General features: G+C 42.6%; 1 protein-coding gene across 1 annotated transcript in view; it reads right to left on the bottom strand.

Annotated features, from left to right (window-relative positions):
- The window catches only part of DNAI3 (dynein axonemal intermediate chain 3), a 145,628-nt gene that overhangs the window by 109,685 nt on the left and 16,280 nt on the right, over positions 1–19,663 (bottom strand). The window contains exons 3-7 of the mRNA XM_068135907.2: positions 18,364–18,525; positions 13,706–13,905; positions 10,649–10,765; positions 10,191–10,381; positions 2,656–2,774 (exon numbers count right to left, since the gene is read on the bottom strand). Coding sequence (XP_067992008.2) covers positions 2,656–2,774; positions 10,191–10,381; positions 10,649–10,765; positions 13,706–13,905; positions 18,364–18,525 — 789 coding nt within the window. The remainder of the gene's footprint in view (positions 1–2,655; positions 2,775–10,190; positions 10,382–10,648; positions 10,766–13,705; positions 13,906–18,363; positions 18,526–19,663) is intronic.

Here is a 19,663-nt window from a genome sequence, read left to right as displayed (position 1 = left end):
CAATTCGGTTTTGGTGAAGATTCAAATCCAGATCCGGATACAAAAGTTTATTTATTTTTTCCAAAGTGATTCTTCACCATTCAGAGATGGGGCCAAAAACGATATATAGCATGATATCTCAAACCGTTGTGGGCGGATTATGACAAAACTAGGTGGATGAGTTGATTAGGCGACAAGAACAAGCAGATTCGATTTTGGTTCAGGTCCGAATCCAGATGTTGCCAATCAGTGGGATACAAAATGTAAACTTGTTCGGCCTAGCAGAGGTACGCGCTCTACCAAGTGCCGTTCTAGTTAATATTCGTGTTATGCGTGGCGGTTGACAGGCCTCATCAACTAGCTTTTCAGGTGCATCGGCGACAATCGTAAAATTTGAACATATTCAACTTTTACGGCATGTTATCCGTGACATGTATCCGTGACATGTATCATGGTGTAGTGTGCGACAGACGAAGATGGAGAGGTAGAGACAGAGATAAGAAACGGGAGTGGAGAGTAGAAGAGGAAGGAGTGGAATGAATGAATATCAGTATGAAGATTAAAACAAAATGGAAAAAGGGGGAATAAAAAGGAGAGAAGAAACAGAAAGAGAGATATAAATGGGATTGAAAGGGATAAGGAAGAATTTAAAACTGCTCATATAATCCTAAACAATAAAAACCTCAGAGTCTTGTTATCTGCACCTTAATCCCAACAGTTAGGGGTCGGCCAATCGGGTCTGCCTTCTCCATTCCCCTCTATCCTCAGCATCTTCATCTCTCAATCCCACGCTCTTCAAATCTCTTTCCATGACCTCCCTCCACCTTAATATCTGCAACTTCAGCTGGTCCACAAGCTTTTCCTCTTTTCATTTCGTCAAGTGTTTTTCTAACCGCCTCCGCATGAACCACATTCACGGGGCCCTCAGTTTTCCCTGCCTCTGTCAGGACCTCTCTCTCATTTTCCATACTTTAGTGATCTTTCAATGTACAGGAGGGCCTTGCTGTTCGCAGGGGTTACGCTCTTGAAAATCCCCGTGAAACACAAATCCGTGATGCGCAAACTTCAGGGGTAATGAGGAAAATAGCGTTAGGGACTGAAACTTAAAAATTGGTAACTACTTTTTTTGCCAAACTGTACCCTTAAGTAATATGTTTGTGCACTATTTTTGTGCTATTCATGAACAAAAGAGTTATTAAGAATATAAAATAAAGTGTTATTTTCCTGTATTAAGATCACTAGTGAGGTACCTGTGCTACGCACGGGTGGGAGGCCAGAAGCAAACAGACAATGTAGAAACGGCGAATGCTAAAGCATTAAACCAATAAATTCCACATTCCTGTAGCACCTTCAGTCGCACGTCAGACATAGACAGCAAGTTCGTGAAGGACCTCCATGAAAAACGTACCCATTCGCAAACAAACGGGTATGTTTGTTCCATACCCAGACAATGGCGAATCTGCATATGGCGATCCACAAATTTCACGTTTAGAAAGTAGAAACCCATCATGGCATTCCGTCATTCACTTGAACTCGATATCTCTTTTTCTCATTCCAAACAGCATAACTCCAATCACAATTAAATAATATTAATATAAAAAATAAACTTTTAACAACATTCGTGACATAAACCAATATTTAAATCCTGATGTGAAGTTCCGTACGGTTGGGTGAATACAATTACGAATTCAAAATCGTAATTGTATTCACTCAATTCCAATCATCAATTGATACTTTAACAAAACGATTAACACGATTAACGTATAACGATTTAACATTACGATTAAATGATGGTTGTATTTGGATATTATCAAACCCGCACATTGCCGTCATCTGTCCACTTCCGCATTCGCGGCAGGTTCATAATTGTCATCAAAATCTAAACAGTATTTGTAGAATTTCAATAAAAGCCACATCACTGTTCAAATCGGTAAATATTATTCCATCGTGTTTGGAAAAACTGGAAAATTGGAAAATTGGAAAACTTGGAAAAACAATATAGCCTATTTTACTCCCAGAGGTCCCAGGAATACCCACCTAAAATATCGTTGCGATTGGTTGAGCCGTTTTTGCGGTACCTTCGAACGGACAGACGGACGGACGGACGGACATTTGGTGAATTATAGTAAGATAAAATAAAGTATATTTTCTTGGATTATTAAGACCATGAAACGTACCTTTAATAATAATGATGATAAACTTGATCTAATAATGCGATGGCGATTTTGATGATGGTGGTGATGAAGATGAGATGATGATGATGCCGATAGGGGATTTGAGGGGGTTATTGTGTTAATAGCCCATGTTAATGAATTAGGTGAATAAATATGGAAAATAGATCGCCAACCCGCGATTATGAGTATATTTATCGCAATCCACAAACCCTTCCTCAATAAATTCATCGCGACAGAGCGAATCCACAAAGGGGAAACCAATGAACAGCAAGGCCCTCCTGTAACCTTCCCACCTTGTGGGTACAGTTTGGCAAAGTGCCGTAGGAGTGTGTTACTCCCAAAAATAAGCCTTTCTGGCTTTTATCATAATGCCCCGGCCTGATACACACAGTGAACATTGCGAATTCACACTGATGGTATAATTTCCATGCGCATCAAACTTACACCTTTTTCAAACATTGTAATGAAGCTGAGACCAAATAATCACTAATGAACTGCTCACCTTTGGTTGAGTCGGATCAGAAAAATGCCAAACAAGAAGCCGAGAGGGACCCGGCTGGGTGGCCAGTTTCACTTGTTCATTAAGTGGAAGAAGTTCCATTATTGACAGGACCACAACATCTGAGAAAAATCAGTGACAAGCTCTAAGAACACACCAAAGCACGTACATCTAACTGCCTCACAAAGGAAGTGTTTTTTCGTCTGATTATTATACACACAGACTGCAACGAGCAAATGACACTACCAACTAAGGTATTCATCCATCATGGAGGAGCATAGCAATGTGAAAGCATACATTTCCTGAACAGGTGAGAGGAAGCATGAAATAGGTTCGTACACAGGTAAGTAAATGAGTCAGAATAATGAAAAGGGGAGTACTTAAGTTTGCAGTGTACTATACAATGATAGACACAACCATAATGTAGAGTTTGTGTAGCCAAAGAAAAGTACATGTTGCAATTAGAATTTTGACTTTATTCAAAGAAAATATTAAGTCGACAAAGTTGATAAAAAACCAGAAAAGCAGAAATAACAAGGGGCAACAAACCAGAGACAGCCACATTACACAAGATCTGATGTTACACTTCACTGCAACTCATTTTCTCCTGTATATACCACCCCTGATGTTAATTCAGCCTGGGAATTCTTCCACAGAAACCTGCTCTCCCTTATGCACAGATTCATCCCATCTCCTCTTGAGTTATCTCACCCATCCTCCTGCCCATGGTACACTGAATCATGTGGTGTGCCAGTCGCTCTGAAGCAACTTACATTCTCATTCTGGAAGGCAAATCTGACTGAATGCAATCTCAGATCATTTCACAAAGCCAGCAACAAGTGTGTGTCCACTCGCGGAAGAGCCAGAAAACAACATCTGTCCAACCATAAGAATGAGCTTTCAAACTTGTCTCCATCCTCTAGAATTCGGTGGCACCTTGTTAAGTCTGTCTCTGGAGTATGCTCCCCCTCCATCCGTTCCCTCTCTTCAAATGGCACCACAGCTGACTCCACTCATGAGAGGCCGAATGCCTAAATTCTGTGTTTGCTTCCAAACCTCGTGTCCCCAACCCCTCGCTCTCTATTCCCAAACAACCCTTTCGTACCCAACTGCTCCTGGACTCTGTATATTTTCCACCTAAGAAGGTGGAGATGGTTCTTTCAACCCTTGACTCAGATTCTGCAACAGGACCGTAAGACATCAACTCACCAGTCTTAAATCCTGCTTTGCTGCTATTGCACTCTTCCTCTCTCTGCCCTTTTCACCCTGTCATTTGTGCTAGGTCATCTTCCATCTGATTAGAAATCAGCCAACATCATAACATCACATAAACATAGGGGCAATACCCCTGGCGCTCACCTGGTAGAATAAACAGTATACTGCACTGACTAAAGGTTTTTTAAACCAATTTCAATGCTTGCTAGAAGACAGGGCAGCATGTAGAATCATACAAACATATAAATCATAAGACTTTAAATAAACAAATAAAAAAATACCTATTTTGGGGGCAAACACCCCTCCCATCCCGTCCCGTGTACCTCCTCAGACCACAATTTTTCCAATGCCTTGAACAAACATTGGTACATCACGGATGATGAAGGTTGTGGTGAGGTTTCATCAAAATTGTGTGTGTAGGTTCTGAGAAAAAAAAGCAAATACCTATTTTGGGGGGCAAGCCCCCCCCTCATAGACCACCTTAGACCCCGATTTTTTTAAATGCCAGGAACAAACTTTGGTACAACACGGGTGATTAAGGATGTGGTCAAGTTTCATCAGAATTGCATGTATAGTTTCTGAGAAGAAAACAAAAACCGATTTTGGGGGGTCAAACCTGGATCCACTTTGATCCCCCATAGAACCCTCTAAACTTAGATTTTCTTAGTGCAGTGAACAAACTTTGGTACATCACGGGTGATGAAGGTTGTGGTCAAGTTTCATCAAAATATTTTGTGTAGTTTCAGAGAAAAAAGCAAATTCCTATTTTGGGGGTTCAAACCTGGATCCACTTTGACCCCCGGTAGACCCCCTTACATCCCGATTTTTTTCATGCCGTGAACAAATTTTAGTCATAACACAACAAATACCATTTGTGCCAAATTCGGTCGCAATCCCATCAGCGGTTTTGGAGAAGAAGTTTCAAGTGTTTATGGACGGACGGACTGACGGACGGACGACGTGCCACGACATAAGCTCCCCTGAACTTCTTTCCAGGTGAGCTAAAAGACACAACAACTGAACCCCTTAACTCCATCACTTTTAGCTTATTTCCAATCATCAGCTAGGTCATTGAATCCATCATCGCAATTGAAAGGAAATCCTTCCTTTTCTTCAACAACCTCATCTCAGATCACCAATTTGATTTCAGACTAAGCCACTCTACATTGAACATGCTGCTTCTACTCTCCCAACAATGGATGGAGGCCCTCAATATCAGACATGAGATCAGTGCTGACTCTCTCGGGTCGAGACATATCTCGAGCTTTCGATACAGTCTGGCATCCTGCCTTGTCTCCAAACTCTCTGTCTGTGGCATTCAAGGCTAACTGCACTTTTGAGTTATTGACTTCCTCTACTCTCACAGCCAAAGTGTGGCTATGAAGGAAATCCTTTCATCTCCTCTTCCTGTCAAGGATGTAGTGCCCCAAGGCAGTGTTCTGGGCCCAGTCCGATTCCTAATCTTCATAAGCTAACTCTCAGACTCTCTGGAAAATCCGCTTTATCTCTTTGCTGATGACTCCATCCTCTGCTATGACATCCCACATCCTTCAGGCAGACAGGCAGCGGCCTCTTCCCTCTCTTCAGAGCTTGACAAAAATCACAAACTTGTAAAGCAATTGGAATATATAGTTTAGTCCTGAGAAATTCCACATACTTTCTCTCTCCAAAAAGGACCATACAGCCAACCACCCCCAAACCCCCCCCCCCCCCCATCTACTTTCTTAACAACCCTCTCAAAGAAGTTCAGTCATTCAAAATCTTGGGTCTTACTCTCAGCCATGATTTTTCTTTGGCAAACCACATTTCAAAGTTGGCCGCCAAAGCCAGTCACTGACTGGGCATCTTCCATCATGCAAGACCGGGCATCCTCTTGGCACACCTGAACTCTTGTCCATCTACAGTCCGACATGGCTTTCAACCATTGCTTGATGGAATACTGCTCTCCCCTCTGGGTTGGAACGCCTACCTCACACCTAGCTTGTTCAGCCTGACACCATGGAAACCATGACCTTCAAGGTGATTGAAATCTCCAGTGATGAAGCTGAGTCTATGAGCAAACCTTTGCCATCGCAGACAGGTCGGTAGTCTCTCTGTCTTCTACTGCACCCTCTGACCTTTCCGTGCTTCGTCCCGCACGTGTTTGCAGGGCACACGTGGACCACTAGCAACCCCCTTCTCGTAAAACTCCCGAAATCCAGAATCACTGCTCACCTCCACTCAGTTGTTCCTCTTTTTGACTGCCTGTTGAACCAACTTCCAGATTCTCTTCAATCTCATTCTTCCCTCCAGGTCTTCAAGACAGCTGTTCATCACCATCTCAGAACATCCCATATTCAAAACCATGATCTTTTCTACACCCATTTAACCACCTCCACCCTCAAATTCTGCTTCTGTATCCATCTTGTCCACCCTACGCATACTCCCCTAGCCTTCATCCTCACCCCTGCATCCCTTGTTGTCCATCTCCATGTATTTTGTCCCTTGGCCCTGCTGTTGGCATCTCCCCTTTTTCTTTCTGTTATTCCTTTTGTTCTGATCCAATTGTTGTGTTGTGGTGTCCTGATCCATTCTGTGTTCTATCCATTCCACGAGCCACGACTCTGTGTACAAAAAGAAAGATAGTAAAAAAAGTGAAGCCTGGCTGAGGACAATGGGAAATGACTGGTACCTGGTGTTGCCCGAGATCTAACGTACATCTATTGGACTGTCACAATTAAGTACATATTTAGAGACAAACATTTTATTTATCAAGACTAGTGAGCTACCAGTGCTACGCATGGGTGGGAGGCCAGAAGCAAACAGACAATGCAGAAACGGCGAATGCCAAAGCATAAAACCAATAAATTCCACATCCCTGTAGCACCTTCAGTCGCATGTCAGACATGGACAGCAAGTTCGTGAAGGACTTCCATGAAAAACGTACCCGTTCACAAACAAACGGATACGTTTGTTCCATACCAAGTCAATGGCGAATCTGCATATGGCGATCCGCGAATTCACGTTTAGAAAGTAGAAACCATCATGGCATTCTGTCATTCACTTTAACTCGATATCTCTTTTTTCATTCCGAACAGCACAACTCCATTCACAAATGAAATAACATTAATATAAAAAATAAACTTTTAACAACATTCGTGACATAAACAAATATTTAACTCCTGATGTGAAGTTCCGTACGGTTGGGTGAACACAATTACGAATTCAAAATCGTAATTGTATTCACTCAATTCCAATCATCAATTGATACTTGAACAAACGATTAACACGATTAACGTTTAACGATTTAACATTACGATTGAATGACAGTTGCATTGGGATATTTTCAAACCCGCGCATTGCCGGCATCTGTCCACTTCCGCATTCGTGGCAGGTTCGTAATTCTCATCAAAATCTAAACAGTATTTGCAGCATTTCAATAAAAGCCACATCACTGTTCATATCGGTAAATATTATTCCATCGTGTTTGGCAAAACTGGAAAATTGGAAAACTTGGAAAAACAATATAGCATGTTTTACTCCCAGGGGTCCCAGGAATACCCACCCAAAATATCGTTGCGATCGGTTGAGCCGTTTTTGCGGTACCTTCGAACAGACAGACGGACATTTGGTGAATTATAGTAAGATGCAAAATATTGAACAGAAATATGAACAAAATTTAACATATTATTGTAATGCTTTTGGGTGGACAACATTGAATGTTTTTTCATCAAGGGCCAAACTATTTGGTGTTCCAACTCTAAAGCAGCACACATATGGTTGAGCATGTAAAAAAACATGGAAAAGGTAGATATAAGCCAGCAACCTTCAGTGATTGTCCTCAGTTAAAAACGCACCAATTGTTTCAATCTCAGAAGAATCTCAATTTGCCATCCTCAGAAGGATGACAGGCTGAGTCAACCCCCCTGGTGTTAATTCAGCAATCGACCGGGATTTGAACCCAGGATCCTAAGCCGGCACCCTAACCACTAAGCCAACACCAGGCTCCCTATACTAGAATCCTAGATCATCACAACATAATTAAATAATATTCAAAATCAGTTTTGTTGTCAGACAAACGCACTGTCTAAAAAAACTATATGTGTAGATGGATCAAAATCGTTTGTTTCAAATTTTTTGCAGGGTGCATATTTGGAGAAAATGGCTAAAGTGGTAATCTTTTTTCTACAAACTCTTATTTTACCCTTGAGAGTTTAATATGTCGTTCGATGAGCAGTAAAATTACCAAAAATCAATGTATAGGGTGTGTTTGTACTCGTTTCGGTTTTTGGAATAATTAGTAATTGGCACATTTGAGAGGTCACGTGACTCCCTCTTCACCAATTTTACTGGTCATTGTAACAGTTATTTTCGCATCTGATAGCATATATGATGAGCGGAGCTCATCATCTCACATATTATATAGGTTGAAATCCGAAAAAAATTGGCCTTTTTATAAAGCATTGCATATATGGATCTACCCTCGGAAATGGCGACAGGTGGTGGCTCGGGTGTTTATAAGTTTTGAATAGTTAGAAAATGACAGTTTAAAATCCCTAGAAAGGTACATCGTGGTAAAAAGTGTGATCCCATAAAATCCTTTAAGACACTTATAAACAGTAAGTATCCAATTTGGAATGATTTTCAATTGTGTTTGACTGCCAGACAAGCAGACTAAAACAATCGCATCCGTGTCCGAAGGAAGCGGTTCAGTGTGGCATTTTAAATATGAAATAGGCAAAGCTTAGAAACAAACAAAACCCATTAGAATCACACTTTAGAACCCATTCAAATTACCCTTTATAACACTTTAGAATTACCCTTTATAACCCATTATAATTCCTCCTTAGAACGCTTTAGAACCCATTAGAATTACCCTTTAGAACCCATTAGAATTACCCTTTAGAACCCATTAGAATTACCCTTTAGAACCCATTAGAATTACCCTTTAGAACTCATTAGAATTACCCTTAACAACACACTAGAATTACACTTTAAAACCCATTAGAATTACCCTTTAGGACCCATTAGAATTACCCTTTAGAACCCATTAGAATTACCCTTTAGAACCCATTAGAATTACCCTTAACAACACACTAGAATTACACTTTAAAACCCATTAGAATTACCCTTTAGGACCCATTAGAATTACCCTTTAGAAAGCATTAGAATTACCCTTTAGAAAGCATTGGAATTACCCTTTAGAATGAATGAATGAATGAATGTCGTTTTAAGGCCATTTTTCCCCGCTAGGGCGGGGGTTAGCCTTGCAGGCCCCATGACAATCATGGTTCCCTGTTTGAGGCAATGTTTTTATGGCCAGATGCCCTTCCTGACGCCAACCCTTGGTCACGCTCTTATGATGCGCAGGGATACGGTGTACCTATTCTAAACCGGGGTACACACCGGGATCATTCATCCCAGCAAGCTGGTACTCAATTTGCCGACATCGGAAGGATGACAGGCTGAGGTGAGTCAACCCCCCTGGCGTTAATTCAGCGATCGACCGGGATTCGAACCCAGGATCCTAGGATCCCAAGCCAGTACCCTAACTGCTAAGCCAACACCAGGCTATCAGAACCCATTAGAAATACCCTTTAGAACCCATTAGAATTACCTTTTAGAATTACCCTTTAGAACCCATTAGAATTACCCTTTAGAACCCATTAGAATTACCCTTTAGAACCCATTAGAATTACCCTTTAGAACCCATTAGAACGCTCTAGAATTGCACTTTAGAACCCTTTAGAATTGAACACGGTGTGTTAGAGAGGATCTTCTTCTTCATTATCAACGAACCGATGGACGGAATGAAGGAAGGACATAGGCACATAGCCATTTATTGAAGTGGCTTCACCGCTTAAACCTATCTCACTCCTCCATGCACATGTGCAATCAGGACGAATTCCGAGCCAAAGTCGGTTAAACTACAGATTTGTTTTCCGATTTGTGGTCAAAATGTAACATTCAATTGAAATCGAGTTATTGCTGACGTTGGTGGACGGACGGGCGGACAGACAGATGGAAGTGAACCAATTGCTTAACCCCGCTTAACCCCACTAAACGCATCACCAGGACTGAGGTTACGTGGGTGTATTATGGGTGGGGGTATCTTGCCACACATTCAATTCCCAATAGGGATATATTGTCCCACCTTATTCCAAAAACATCTATTGTACATAATCGAGGTTGCCATTCTTCAACCTAATCTGGCCAACCATTGTGAAATGAATCAAGGTCTCACTATAATGACCACTTTGTGCTTCTGCCATATCAGGCAATATGGTTAAACCCACATATAGTGTGTGTCAAGTGGCAAAGTATAAATTTTGAGTTTAATGTACCTTGAAGAGTCGGGTGCCAGTGTACGCAAGCGATGCCCTCGTCCTCGCTGAAAGTTGGGTCAACGAAAGACCGGATTTCTTTCAGATGGTCATCGGAACACCTTTCGACCAATTCCTCTTTACCAGGAAGTGCCACCCACTCATCCGAGAATACATCGACGATGTCATTTTGCTGTAATGCCAACACCATCCTGCAAAGGCCACGAGCTCAAGGATTTACATAACCGTTCAGTCAAAAAGATGCAGCTGCAACGATTCATTCGAAATGGACACGATGACCTTCAAGACCATGCAATTACGAGGTTCCACGAGAAGGGCGGAGTAGCTCATCAGGTGGAATAACAGGTAGAATTTTACAGCACATGCGGTTAGCCTTTGTGAAACCCAGTAACCTCCAAAAAAAGGAATTACAATCAATTACAAAATCAATATTAGAGGCAGGTAAATGAGAGAGTAACCTGGGGGTCACAGAGGTCAGAAATTCGATGAACTCTTGACTTTTTTGTATTGTAGTCCTTTCTGTGTCGGTGAGGATGCGCGGGCTGTACTGTGTGTGCGCGTTGCGTGAGCATCGCCTGATGACCGGTCAAAAACACACACACAATCAGGTCCAAGTATATAATTTTAATACTTTCTTAGATTTAACCTTTTCACTATTACTTGGTTCCTAATGTACACAAGGCAAGACGTTAATTAATCACGTAGTTTGCATGATGTAAACAAAGACTGTTGTTACAGATTGTTGGACATTTTGCACTGAGATGCAACAATAAATTTCTCAACAAGATCGAGGCTCATTGAAGAGAAAGGTGAAGGAGGGTATGAATTGGCGGTAGGAAAGTGGGGAAACTATTGGACACAACAAGTAAGATAGAGGATGAATGAACAGGAAAAGAGGAGGGAATCATTGGAATCTCCCGCGATGAAGCTAACTCCGAGGGCTTCACTCACTCACCGCAGGCAGGTTGGTGGTCTTTCTGTCTTATACCGACTCCTCTCCGGCCTTGCTCCCCCAGCTCTGTCTGTGCTCTGTCCTCCAAATATTCCCACAGGTCGCACAAGATCTGCCAGCAACCCTCTTATGGTTAAACTGCCAAAATCAAGACTCTCTGCTCACCTTCACTCTTTCATTCCCCTTTTCTCCCGCCTCTGGAACAAACTCCCTCACTCTCTACAATCCCACTCCTCCCTCCAGGTCTTTAAAACGGCTGTTCACCACCATCTCTTGTCTTCCCCCATCCAAAACCTTGATCTTTTCTACCCCCGTTAATTCACTCCCAGATCCACTTTCTTTGAAATACCAACTTCTTTCCTGGAAGTTCTAGCAGTGTCCATGTGTTTAATGTCCAACTCCACTCTCTGCCGCGCCATTCCTCTTCCCTCAGATCGGCAGTCTGCAGCCTCCTCACTCTCTGAAGACTTGGACAAAATCACAGACTGGTCAAACAAGTGGAACATGTCTTTCAATCCTGACAAATCTCACACTCTTACTATGTCTCTCCGAAAAGATCGACTGGACAACCCTCCCATCTACTTTCTCAACAATCCTCTCCAAGAAGTTCTGTCGCTCAAGCTTTTGGGTCTCACTATCTGCCATGATCTTTCTTGGGAAAACCACATTTCCAAGCTGGCCTCCAAAGCCAGTCGCCGACTGGGCATCCTCCGTCGTGCGAAGTCCTTCCTCGGCACACCTGAGCTCCTCACCACATACAAGGCTTTCATCCGCAGCTCAATGGAATACTGTTCTCCCCTATGGGCCGGTGCTCCTGCCTCACACCTAGCTCGGCTTCACGCTGTTGAAACCAAAGCTTTCAGAATCATTGCAATCTCCCGCGATGAAGCTATCTCTGAGGGCCTTTCACTCACTCACCGCAGGCAGGTAGGTGGTCTTTCTGTCTTCTACCGACTCCTCTCCGGCCTTGCTCCCCCAGCTCTCTCTGTGCTCTGTCCCCCAAATATTCCTACAGGTCGCACAAGATCTGCCAGCAACCCTCTGATGGTTAAACTGCCGAAATCTCGGCTCTCTGCTCACCTTCACTCTTTCATTCCTCTTTTCTCCCGCCCCTGGAACAAACTCCCTCACTCCCTTCAATCCCACTCCTCCCTCCAGGTCTTTAAAACAGCTGTTCACCACCATCTCTTATCTTCCCCCATCCAAAACCTTGATCTTTTCTACCCCCGCTAATTCACCCCAGATCCACCTTGTTTGAAATTCCAACTTCTTTCCTGGAAGTCCTGGCAGTGTCCATATGTTTTATACCTCTCCCACCGCCCCCTTCCCATGCCCCCCCCCCCCAAAGCCCTCGCCCTCTCTCAGATCTCTCGATGTCTCCATGTCTCTCGGTCCCTGCTCTCAAATGTTGTGTTTGTGTCCTTCCCCCTCTCTCCCCATCTTGTCTACCGCTCCCGATGTTATATGTTTTATGTGTCGGTTTGTCTTTCTGTGTGATTAATGTTCGCTCTTTCACGAGCCTCGATCTTGTATACAAAAAAAAAAAAAAAAAAAAAAAACTTCTTCCACCTTCCCCCCCCCTTCCCACGCCTCCTCCTCCTCCACCCAAGCCCTCTCCCTCCCACCTCCCCCCAAGCCCTCTCCCTCCCACATTTCTCTCGATGTCACTGCTCTCAAATGTTGTGTTTGTGTCCTTCCCCCTCTCTCCCCATCTTGTCTACCGCTCCCCTTATTATATGTTTTATGTGTCGGGTTTTTTTTTTGCGTGATTGATGTGAGCTCTTTCACGAGCCTCGATCTTGTCTTTAAAAAGAAAAAGAGGAAAAAAAAAAAAGCAGGTCATGCTCCGGTCTCATTGTGAGATGCCAAGAATTTTGCAAGCTTTAGATTATTGCTGAGGAAAGTAGTGCTGTAGGTATGGGGGGGAAGGTTGATGAACCGAGTGTTTTGTGAATCAGACAGGTTTGCGAGGAAACCTTGTGAAGAAGAAAAAGAGGAGGAATAGAACATAATGTAGAAGAAGAAGAAGAAGAAGAAGAGGAAGAGGAAAAAGAAGAAGAAGAAGAAGAGGCAGAAGAAGATGAAGAATGTGGAGTGTTCCTAATGTTGAAATAAGGGAAATGAGGCACTTTAAAGTGTTAAAAGCTTTTAAAGTAACAAGCAAATTAACTCAATCAGGAGGAATGCTGCATCAATTGAGAGGTATCGAGAAAGGGCAGATAAAGAATGAACGAAGGAAGAAAATAACAAGCAGAATGAGTTTTTGTTTTTTGGGAATGAAAGATTATTTTTAAACGAGGAAGAAATAAGATAAGGTTTAGAAGTGTGAAAGGAGAACACGTAGGATAAAGAAAGCAGAACGAGGCATGGGCAGACAGAGGAGAGACAGAATTGGCATGCCCACTAGCTGAGGCCTTGGTGAACAGGCCAGACACTCAAAAGGACGCAAATTCGACAATACAAATACACCCTGACGATGTACGGTTAACACATGGAACATTTGACGAAAACAACAAAAAATCAAGTTATATTAAGGGACAGAGTTTACTTTTTCCTTTGTTACCAGGAAGTCTGGCTGCTGTTGTCGTTCAAAACAGGACAGGCCTGCACAGCACAGTCAAGTTCAAGCCTGCTCAGTGTGTGTGTGGTATCTTCAAACGGAGCACAATCAACAACGCCCGCACGGGGGTCTGCTGGGTCAAGGTCTGAGAAGGAAACGGCTTTGCCAAATAATTGCAATGCTCGCGTTGCCCGAAACACCAACTGCACACAGGTGAAGGCAACACATGCATGCACAAGTAAATAACCAGAATGGCAAACATGGTACCGACCATGGCTCACATTTAGAGTGCTTTTAATGAGATTTGAACCACCTTTAGAGGCCATTTTTCCCCGCAGAGCAGGGGTTGGCCATTTTCGGGCACCGTGGTCCCCTTCTTGAAGCAATGTTTTATGGCCGGATGCCCTTCCTGCCGCCAACCCTGTTAGTCGCCTCTTGCCACACACAGGGAATTACCAGTGAACTGGTACTCAATTTGCCGACGTCGGAAGGATGACAGGCTGAGTCAACCCCCCTGGCGTTAATTCAGCGATCGACCGGGATTCGAACCCAGGATCCCTATAATCCCAAGCCGGCACTCTAACCGCTAATCCAACACCAGGCTGCTTTTAATGAGATTTATGGTTTAGAAAAGGACTTTTTGGCATGAAAGAAAGCATCATGTGATGGTTTCAGATATTATTTGTTCTTTGGTAACCTTTATTGAAGTGTAGTGGTTATTCAAGGGTTCATCAAAAAGTTTCACACCTTTATTGAAGGGTTCATCAAAAATGTAGTGGTCTGAGAGGGTCATTAACTAGTGTGGCAGCTACATTCAAGTGTAAGGTGTGCACAGAGGGAGCTGCAGATGGCGGAAATGTTGAGTTGGATTTTTTTTTTTTTTGTATACTGAATCGAGGCTCGTGAAAGAGCTGATCTTGAAGATGGCGTGAAGCTGGAAGGTGTGAAAACATTTTGCTACCGAGGAGACATGCTGAATGGAGAAGGTGGATCAGACTCGGCAACGGTTGCTAGAGTGAGATGTGCATGGAAGAAGTTTCGGGAACTGAGTGGCGTGCTGACGAGGAGGGGAGTGTCGTTGAAGCTGAAGGGAAAGGTGTATGCTGCATGTGTGAGAAGTGTTATGATTTATGGGAGCGAGACGTGGGTAATGAAAGTAGAGCAGCAACGAAGGCTGGAAAGGGTGGAAATGCGAATGGTTCGGTTGATGTGCGGAGTATCGTTGAAAGAGAGGAAGACAAATGATGAATTGCGAAAGATGATGGGAATGGAGCCTGTGATGGATGCTGTGAAGAGACACAGGTTGAGATGGTTTGGTCATGTGTTGAGGAAGGATGAAAGTGACTGGTTGAGAAGAGTGATGGAAATGAATGTAGAAGGAAGTAGAGGATGGGGAAGACCGAGAAAGACTTGGCTAAAGATGGTGGAAGAAGAAATGCGGGCAAGGGGGTTAACAAGGAGAGATGCAGAAAATAGGGCAAAATGGAGAAGATTGTCATGGGGCCCGCAAGACTAACCCCCGCTCTAGCAGGGAAAATGGCCTTTAAAATGCCTGTTGTTGTTGTTGGTCACCTTTATCGAAGTACATTTACAAATTCTGTGTGTGGTGGAAGGAACCATAAAACACGAGGATTTGTCATAAATGACTGTTACATTCCTTCTTCAGCTCTGTTCTTGACCAGTGGCACAATACAATCACAAAATTGAATGAATTTCTTATCAGTCCCATGGGATATGATGCCATAGGAAAGAAGCAGAATAAGATGTGATGAGATTTAATGAGAATCTCACAAGATGTACTTTATATCTCATGGGAAGTTGGGTTGGCCTGTTTGTCTTTCCAACTTGAACACACATCTCATAATTCCGAGATGCTGGGTCCACGTTGTGTATATTCCCTTCGTTTTCGCTTCGTTCGTATGTTGCACATCGCTGATGTTTTGCCTCATTGTTGGGAGCGCGCCTGTGCGGCTGACGCAATGTCCCCCCTGTAGGTTAGAGCAATAATTTGGAATTTGGCTAAGGTGTCAGCGATAGGTCGCCTTCTCTTCACAAAGGACAATGTGGGATCTTTAACATCCACCAATTAATGCCGGCAGACAGGATGCCTCGTTTAACGTCCATCTGAGGGATGGCACACACGCTCTCATTTGTACATTGCCTCATAATTTACATGTCCCACTTGTGATATTTGTGCAAGTTATTTGTCCAAATCCACGTTTTTTTTGAAATACCGACTTTTTCCTTTCTTGAAAGTTCCAGCAGTGTCCATGTGTTTTATACTTTCCCACCCACCCCCACCACCCTTCCCATGCCTCCTCCCCCCAAGCCCTCTCCCTCCCACAGATCTCCCGATGTCTCTGTTCTCTGCTGTTCAACTTGTGTGCTTTCCTCTCCCCCCATCTTGTCTTCCGCTCCCTTTATTGTATGTCTTGTGTGTCCGTTTGTTTTTTTGTGATTGATGTTAGCTCTTACACGAGCCTCGATCTTGTATACAAAAAAAAAAAAAAAAAAAAAGAAGTTCTTCTTAGAGTCTTAGATCACTGTCGAAACGGAAATTCGCAGAAGTTTGTGTAAAAGTTGCACAGGTAGTTGTGACAAGATGGTGGATAGGTCGCACACTTACCTTTGATCTGTCTCGTATGGGGTCGATCCTGAGCCCGACTATAAATTGTTGAATAGTGTTTCACGGGCAGGGCATTGTGCCATCGCTTAGGTGGACGTTAAAGCTGCGGACCTGTCCGCTTGATTTTGTTGGTGGGCGATGTCTTGACAAATCGTAGGATCTCACGGTCACGGTGTCTTTTGATAAATAGTCGGTGAGTTATCGCCATTACTTTGGACAAGTCCACCCCATTCGTACTCCCCTATCACTCATTTCTCCCCACACATATTATTTGTCCAAGTCTTCATCTATTTTGTCCTTCAACTCCGCTGTTCGCGTTTCCCCCCTCCCTCTACTGTTTCTTTTTTTCTGTTGTGTCCTGAATTGAATTGTGAGAAGTGGAGGAAGATATGCAGATTCAGTCAGAGACAGTACCTTGAATCATCTTACTATAATTCACCAAATGTCTGTCCGTCCATTCCCAGGTACCGCAAAAACAGCTGAACCGATCGCAACGAAATTTTGGGTGGGTATTCCTGGGACCCCCTGCAGTAAAATAGGCTACATCGTTTTTCCAATTTTTCCAATTTTCCAGTTTTTCCAAACACGATTGAATGATATTTAGGCTGGTTAAATTTTTTTTCCTGTTTATCATCACCTTTTTTCAAAACAGTGGGTAGGCAGGGAGGGTCTTTTTTTGTTTGTTTTTTTTCAGAGTGAAATTTTAATGGATTATTCAACGCACAATATGTTTTTTTGCGACACTTTTTTTTGTGTGTTTGTATTTTTTTTTTCATCAGTCTCAGATCAAATTCAGTGTTTTGTACTGAAAATCTGTTTTTTCCAAGTCTGGATTTGGTTTGGAATTTTGAACCACCCGGGAATGAAAACTAGAAATACATATCTGGGATCCCAGTACAGATATATCGACAGATTTTAGTTTAGAACAGAACTGGAGTCCAACATTTCCCACCATTCTTTATGAATAAAATAAGGAAGCGCACACTCCATTTATCAGAAGCAAAACCTTGCGGTCCACGTGAATGGCGAGTGAGGGGGAAAACCCGCACAAACTAAATATTCAACAACAACAACAACGTACATTAAAACGGTTATATTTCTTACCATCAAGCATTCCCGACAGTTCGTCTGGAGTGATATTTTCTGGCACTTTGACACCAACCCAGGCCTTTAGAACACTGGACGTTCGCCGAATTTGGCAAACAACGAACGGCATTTTCTGTCAAACTGTCGCGCACATGTAACTTGGCTCAGACAGTACGCGAGCACATACAAAATTCGAACCTGTTCCACTGAGTGGGAACGGATTTTACTGACTTCGCGAGCAAAAAAAAAAGAAAAAAAGATTTTTTAGGGGCGGACGACTTTTATGGGGCGGGCGGCGATGATAAACAGGAATTTTTTTTAACCAGCCTTACCAATATGAACAGTGATGTGGCTTTTATTGAAATTCTACAAATACTGTTTAGATTTTGATGATTTGCGTGTGATATGATTTAACGGATGTTTATATAAATCGTTTAAAATAAAGCCTTCAATTTATGATATTTTGCCTTTTCACTTGGGCCTCCCAATTGAAGCCCCGCCCGTAGGGCGGGTACCGTTGCTAGTAGGTATAATCAATCAAACTTTCCTCTTTAATTCTGAAAAAAATATGTAGAAACTTTAAGAGGAATATCATCACTTTTTACCACATGCGACTTCCTTTCTCTGAGGTTTCTACTCTTTTTTGCTGTCTTCACATGTTCTTATGCATGTTTTTATTTACTTAGTTTGGGTATTAGTGAACGCTTAGGTACGATTTTGTCCTGAATTCCTTATATGCTGCTTTTGACTTCTTCCAAACAAACCTGAACCCTATTCCAATACATCGATGAGTATGGACGCACCCTGGGAAAACACGGAATGGGTCGACAAAATTATAATGGTCGATTATTGGAATTCTGTGAAGTTAATATTATTTCCTGAGCTGCTTTCTCCAAAACAAATGTAAATTATTACAAAATTTAAATGCACAAATTTCTCAAAAGCACACCTTTTGTTGAGAGACCATCTGTCTTTCATCTTCAATCTCCATTTCACTGCCCAGAGAAGACCATGGTTGAGGCTCTGGTGTGTGGTACTCGAAAGGGGCTAATTCTTCTTCATCGTGAACCTCAATGTCCTGCTTTTCCAATCCTGTCTCCTCTTGTTGCGGCTGAGAGGTATAAAACATTCATACAATCAAAGGAGAGACACGTGGTTAGGTTAGGTTTACATATATTAACATTGAATGAAAGAACCCGATGCCACATATTTATTACATCTGCAAAATTATATAATTTTAAACCCTAGCCAGACTCAACTTCCCATTACATGTCCCTGTGCCACACACATCCCACTCCATTCTCTCTCTTTACTTCTCTTTTTTACAGGATCTATGGCTTCTAATGAAACTGACACACACACACACACGAATACATGAGACACAACACGGGACTGTTATATGAGACAACACAGCCAATGAGTTTGGAGGAAGCACCGCCGCTTCCTGGGGCATGCTGGGTACCAGTGGCATCACACCAATGGCGCCGCCTTTCTCACCGCACTTAGCGGGGCATTTCCGAAGGAGGAATTTCCTCCTCCCCATGGATGCCAACCTGTGGGGATTGTCCATGCTCCCTCCTTTTAAATGATGAACATCAAGCAAGGAAGCAGCACACACCAATTTGAAAGATCATTGGCATCACTCGGCTGAGGTTCAAAACGCTGACCTCGCGGACTCAGAGCGGACGTTCTCACCATTACACCACCGAGTCTGGTTAGATTCATTTCAATATCTCTGTCATTATAACAAGGATTTATTTCAATACATGGAAGTTCATTCCAAGTAGGTCACCTGTTTTTACTTTGCTCTCCATGATGACTTTCTTGCAAACACCCACATCACATTAGCAGAAATCACAGCATGTGGGAGACATCCAAAGTTAAGGCTGCGTCGGGTTTAAAATTCTATAATTTTGCAGATATAATAAATATGTGGCACCGATAATGCAAAGTAATTCAAGGTTCTGAACACTCGTTGAACCAAGGTTTTGTTTGCCAGGTGTTGTTACTGAGGTGTTGTTTGCGATTAATGCAAGGTTTTGTTACTGAGGGGTGTAGGGCATTCACCTGTCTTCATGAAAATCACACCTTCAACTAGACTTGTCATCGTCTTAAATTTTAGAACAAATCACATCTGTCAATGGCGATCCTGAGATAACCTTCACCTTAATGTATATAGTATCTATATACAGAACAATTTAATATATAACAATCAATTATTTCATCCATAAAACTTATAACTCTCAAAC

The sequence above is a fragment of the Myxine glutinosa genome, chromosome 1, assembly GCF_964187855.1.
Source record: "Myxine glutinosa chromosome 1, kmMyxGlut1.1, whole genome shotgun sequence".
Lineage (NCBI taxonomy): Eukaryota > Metazoa > Chordata > Myxini > Myxiniformes > Myxinidae > Myxine > Myxine glutinosa.
The sequence above is the reverse complement of the archived record's forward strand: the minus strand, read 5'-3'. Positions and strand labels throughout refer to the sequence as shown.